This window comes from Pomacea canaliculata, linkage group LG4, assembly GCF_003073045.1.
Source record: "Pomacea canaliculata isolate SZHN2017 linkage group LG4, ASM307304v1, whole genome shotgun sequence".
Lineage (NCBI taxonomy): Eukaryota > Metazoa > Mollusca > Gastropoda > Architaenioglossa > Ampullariidae > Pomacea > Pomacea canaliculata.
The window spans coordinates 21656236-21662178 of record NC_037593.1 but is presented as its reverse complement, the minus strand read 5'-3'; the positions used below and the strand labels follow the sequence as shown (position 1 = coordinate 21662178).

At 41.4% G+C, this 5943-nt stretch overlaps 1 protein-coding gene across 1 annotated transcript; it reads right to left on the bottom strand.

Moving 5' to 3' along the window:
* Nucleotides 1-4006: 4006 nt before the first annotated feature.
* On the bottom strand, nucleotides 4007-5681 carry LOC112561677. The gene is made up of 2 exons (XM_025234288.1): nucleotides 4686-5681; nucleotides 4007-4279 (listed from the first exon to the last, which is right to left on the bottom strand). The coding sequence occupies exons 1-2, from the start codon at nucleotides 5679-5681 to the stop codon at nucleotides 4007-4009; spliced, it is 1269 nt and encodes a 422-aa protein (XP_025090073.1).
* Nucleotides 5682-5943: the final 262 nt, after the last annotated feature.

The window sequence follows — 5943 nt, the reverse complement described above, 5'->3', positions numbered from 1 at the left end:
ATTGTAGCAGGTTTCTTTACTGACAGTCGGAAACAGGTCTGAGTATAACGGTAAGGTACATTTCACCTTTGGACAATCCTCCATACCACATACCATACCATACCACTAGACTAAAGACAGTCCTCAAGTTATCCAGCCAACCTCGTCACCACGAGGCTAATGCACAATTAGCAAGCTATTCATACTTCGCCCTATGAGAAACCTGATACAGATCGCAATTCTAGTTATTACTTCCAAATCGTTCTTATTGCTGTGTTTAGAGTGTTGGACACTGTCTTGTACTCACTTCACAGGCACACCTCGGGTGACAACAAATTTCTGTTGTGCCACGTCACTAAGCCAGCTTTAGCTATTTATAGCTTTTTCTGATATTCTGTAAATAAATACAGTGGTACCTCGACATACGAGTGCCCTGACATACGAGTGTTTTGAGATACGAGCCGCCGAGCGAGCGATATTTTGCTTCGAGATAAGAGCAAGATTTGAGATACGAGGAATCGCACACTACACCGCTGCACACGACCCCAACATGCGGGGTGGATGTTGGGGTCGTGTGCAGCGTCTAACAGTTTCTCCCACCTCAGACTAGACCTCAGTCTGTGTGCTTGTTTCCCTCGTGTTCGAAGCATTTTTGATAAGTTGGGTTCGCGTTATTTTGCTTTTTGTACATTTACAAAACATTATCACATTTATTTTTGTAACCATGGGTCCGAAGAAGAAGATGATGTCTATTGAATTAAAGCGCGAAATCGTAGAAAAACACGAGCAAGGTGTGCGAGTAATTGATTGGCGAGGATGTGCGGGTGTAGCACATCAATGATGTGAACTGTGCTTAAACAGGAGTTGATAAAGGGTACAACGCCAGCTAGGGGCGTTACAATAATTTCTAAGCTCGGGACTTCTCTCCATGAAAAGATGGAGAAACTATTGACTGTGTGGGTGACAGAGAAGCAGCTTCAAGGAGGAACCTTAACACAAAGCATCATGTGTGAGAAGCACGACGATTTACGGTGATTTTGCTGAAGCAGATCCACACACTTCCACAAACGAAGAATTTAATATGTTTTTATAGAATATGTATTTGTTATTCATAAATAAATGTTTCTTCTTGTAAATACACTTTTTCTTATTCAAAAACACTTAACAAAAACAACCGAGGTGGTGTTTTGGGAGCTGGAACGGATTAATGGCATTTCAATGAATTTCAATGGGGAAAATTGCTTTGAGATACGAGCAATTTGACATACGAGCAAGGTTACGGAACGAATTAAACTCGTATGTCGAGGTACCACTGTACCGACATAACTTCCCCCTTTTTATATTTTCTTGCATAAAGCAGAGTATGGATCTAGAAATGAGAATTCCTCATAGTTAAATTTGCAGACGGCATCGGACTTACGAGACGGATTTTCAACGATGACTCCTGTTACTGGGAGGAGACTGATCACTTTGTTGCTTGGTGTGATGAGAATTGTTGGATGTAAAGAAAACTAAAGAAATGATTGTTGTTTTAGGAAAGGCAAGTTTATTTTTTATGAAATGCTTATCAAAGAGAAGTAGTAAGAAGAGTGGACAGTTACAAATATTCATTTAATGTGCGCTTACAACTTCTGCAAATATTTTACACCTCTGTTGTTTACAGCATCATTACTTTCAGTGCAGTGTGCTGCAGTGGGAACACTGCAAAGCAGGACAGACACAAACTGAGCAAAGACTAGAATAACGGGCTGGGGATGGGAGTTTGAGGGAAAGAGAAAGATATAAAGACAAGGTATGACAAGCTTCTGATCAACAAAACTTGCACCCACTGTGACAAGAGATAGACAAAAAAAAAAAAAAAAAAAAAAAAAGCAGGTTTAGAGTTCCTAGAGCTAGAGCCACATGTTATCTGCACTATATAGATGTTTAGATATACAACAAACAGCACGCACATGAATGTACCTGACCAGACCAGACCAGAAAGTTTGTTTTAATGTCGACTTTTTTTTTTTAATTTCATGTCATACTCTATTATGAGAGGCAATATGAATGTCGACAGATGTTTAAACCTTGTGAGGGAGACTATAACTGCCACAGTCAATTATGACAAATGGAGAACTAGAATTGCATGTTGATGTGAAGTGATGTTCTGACGATACTGTCGACAGACAACAATTTCATGACAAGGATGATTAAAGATATTATGTGTTGAGTTGTCCTTGTATTGTATTTTTATCTGCTTGAATCTTTTGTGTTGGGTAATATAACTCACTTTTCTTCATAGCTCTCTCACGGCTGAGCGCCACCTGTATGATCCTGTATATACCTGTATGTACCTGTATATACCTTATGTACCTGTATATACCTGTATGTACCTGTATACCTGTATGTACTGGCCGTAGTTTACTATCCCAACTGACAGCGAGCACCACTTTTATAACATTTATATACATCATCGGCGATTTCTCTTGCTTTGTTGCTCATGTTTTCTGAAAGCAGTTATGTCAAAAAAGAAACTGAAGCTGTCTGAAGCAAACAGTTTCTGTAACAGACTTTGTGAATTATAAGAAGCGACTTGCATAACGACAATGGATACCTATAATTATATATTTAATATTATTATATATAATATTATTACAGGTACAAGAACCATCGAATTAACCTAAGTCCCTTTACAACAGTTTCTTCATAAACCAGCGAGGATTTTATCAGTAAATTATTAAAGTTATCAACATACTTTATTGCTTTAAATTTCCATCAAATGAAAAACAATTATTTAAAGTCCATTTGATGTTAAACGAATTCCTGAGCCACAGGAGTTTCATGATGCACTGTTTATTTTTACCAAAACCATGGATATCTGTTGCTGAATACTGAAAAAATGTCGACCAGTTATTGAGTAAGGAAACCAGTATGTACCTGTCACTGACTACTGAAATAGTGGCTACCTGTTTGTGGATGCTGAAATCTACAGACACCTGTCACAGAATACTGAAATAATGGCTGCCTGTTATTGAATAATGAAACCAATACAGATACCTTTACTGAATGCTGAAATGAATGAATATCTGTTGCTGAATTGTGAATTTACTAAAGAAGGAAACCTATGAATACCTGTTATTAAACACTGAAACCAGTGGATACCTGTTTCTGAATAATGAAAGCGAACTTGTTTTGACAGAAAGAGGTAACAGCCGTTAAGCACCTGTCTTGTAAGAGGCAGTACAACAGTGTCTGCAGTAAAGAGCCAGTCAAATCATAAAATTGGATTTTTTTCCCCACCAGCAACTTTGTTTGACACATCTCGTTCAACAAAGTGAGTCTTCTCATGAAACTGCGAGGCAGAAGTAGTTACATGATAATATTATTTATACGGTTCGCTTTAAACCAAGATAAGTTTAATCCATTCTACCTAAAATATGTATGTACAAATATGTTACTGGTAATATGTCTTTATTGATTTAATTGATCTGAGGTACTTTAATTAGTTCTCCAGACTCAGGATATGGATATGCTTAGTTGCAGCATCCAGTCTATACGGTTACCAAGCTGGTGCTACAAAATATTTCTTCAATATAATGAATATTACCAACATTGCGAGCACGTGACAGTCTTTATGTCACCGCACAGAATAACTGTCCATAAGAGATGTGATAAATTACCCAAATCACTCGGTAACGCTCATGTACAACATTAATCATCCTCATCACCACTATACCCCTCCTCATCATCATCGTCATCGTAGTCGTCGTCATCGTCATCATCAACCTTATAGAGCACAGTACCTCCGCCCATCTGAAGCTCACCGCGCTTTACAAAGCCTATAACGTGAAAACTGACCGTCCGCAATTTCTCCTCTGTCTGTCTGTCTGTCTGTCTGTCTGCCTGTCTCTGTCTCTCTCTCTCTCACACACACGCAGAGTCAAATGTTAACATTTCTTAATTGAAACCAAGAAAGAGGGGGGGAGTTGTAAACAGCTGTTCTTGTACGGATGATGCTCTCTCTGCGTAATCAAATAGAATCAAATTACTTGCGAGTGAGCGGGATAATTACCGACTGATTACAAGCGAAGATCAAGCGGAGCAGCGGCCTGCATGTCTTGCGGAAGCGCGTGCTGCGGGTGAAGTAGGTGAGGAAGGTGAGTGCGCTGCCCAGATCCTGGCAGACGATGAACATCTCACCCAGCAGAACGTAGAGAGAGTGGTCGGCCTTGTAGAAGCCCAGGGTCGGGTGGTAGGTGGCGACAACTTGCAGGGTGTTGGACGGCAGCGACAGCAGCAGGTAGAGCAGACAGGAAATCTGTGCTCACAGAACGTGGAGACGATGTTGCAGCGACAGCTACAGACCTTATACCTACATCGTAATAACATCAAACGGTATCCCTAAACTAACATCAGGTGAAACTCAGTTTACACCAATGAAATAACCTGATTACTTGTTGGTCATAAAAGTTGAGATTTCATAACATCAGGAAGAAGAGGAGGGGACGAAGGTATAATAGAATAACAGTCGGAGGTAAAGGAGATGATGATATAACAGTTGGAATAAAGGGAGGAGATGGGGTAACAACAATCGGATGTAGAGAAGATGATGTCATAACAGCTGGCAGTGGAGGAAGAGATGACGGTAATAACAGTCGGCAGTAGAGACAGAATAACAAAATTACTTTCGTTATTAATAATCATCATCTAGCTAGAAGCATTACCAGGAAAATAGTGACGTTCTTGATGACCTTAAGATGCTCTTCTTGGCGGCGTTGGCCCTCGTGCAAGACCTTGGACGCTCTCCGCCATGTCGTCAGGACGCCCAGCAGCAGTCCGTTAAGTATCAGGCTCGCAGTCAGAGGAAAGTAAGAAAAAAGTGATTTACCAAAATTTCCCCAAAGTAAAAATTTTTCTTTCTCCTCAATGTAGACATTGGACTTTTTAAGCACGTATTTACCATCTTCAAACTCAACCTTGTGTTCCACTATGAGATAAAGATGAAAAGAAAAGATTATTAAAAAGAGAACAGCGATAACTATTTTCGGAGATTTCCTCAAGTCGCGGTGAAATGGCTTCATGGGGAAGATGACAGCCAGGGTGCAGAGCACACAGGTAAACAGGTAGGTGACATACACGCATCTCTTGAGAGACACGCTGACGAAGAGAGAGGCGACTGTGAACCACTGGAAGGCCAGCGTGTCCTGATGGCGGCTGTCGGCGAGACTCGTGACTTCCACCATCACCGCCAGGCCAGCGGTGACAGCCTCTGCAGCATTGATGGCCAGGAGGAAGTGGTTGGCGGCGTTCTCTGCCCTCAGAAGCCAGAAGACGACGACACTGAGAGTGCACAGAGCAAGGCAGACGGCGCTGACGACCGTCTTGACGACGTTGGTGATGATCAGCGCCCTGTCATATTGCGCAGGAGGAGAGACTGTGATGTTGAGCAACCCGCCATTCTGTGTTTCCGCTCGCAGCTCTCCTTCATCGTTACTCATCACGAGCTTTGACTCCTGCTTCCACGTGGCGACGTTCTCGAAGTTGTCGTCGTCGCTCGTGTGTTGTGTAATGGAAATACTTGCTGTCGTCTGCCCAGACAAGGTTCTGATGTTACCTGCACTTGGGAATGGCAGTCCTGTCCAAGTCGTCGCTGTTTGGAATGTCGGGGTCATGCGGGTCAGGATCAAAGCAAAGAACAATGACATAACATACCAGGGCATTATTTGAATCATTCTAACGTGCTGTAGTATGTCCTTTGCCTCAAACGGCTTGACAAAGTGGACTTATTATCTGGAGAGCAGTATAGTATTTGTATACCATCGTGATTGCAGCGGCGGTGATGATCAGTACTGGTCTGTAATAGGAGTACTTCGACTGTGTATGTCTTTATAAACGGACAATGACTACCTCATAATAGTATTAGTCATACCATACGTGGGTTTATAATCAAAATGTTCTAAATATCTTGACTGTGGAGTTGCT

Coding starts and splice junctions, on each gene's coding strand:
- LOC112561677 (XM_025234288.1), bottom strand. CDS start 5,681: ATGCCCTGGTATGTTATGTCATTGTTCTTTGCTTTGATCCTGACCCGC. Junction 4,280..4,685: donor AGAACGTCACTATTTTCCTG/GTAATGCTTCTA, acceptor CTGTGAGCACAG/ATTTCCTGTCTGCTCTACCT.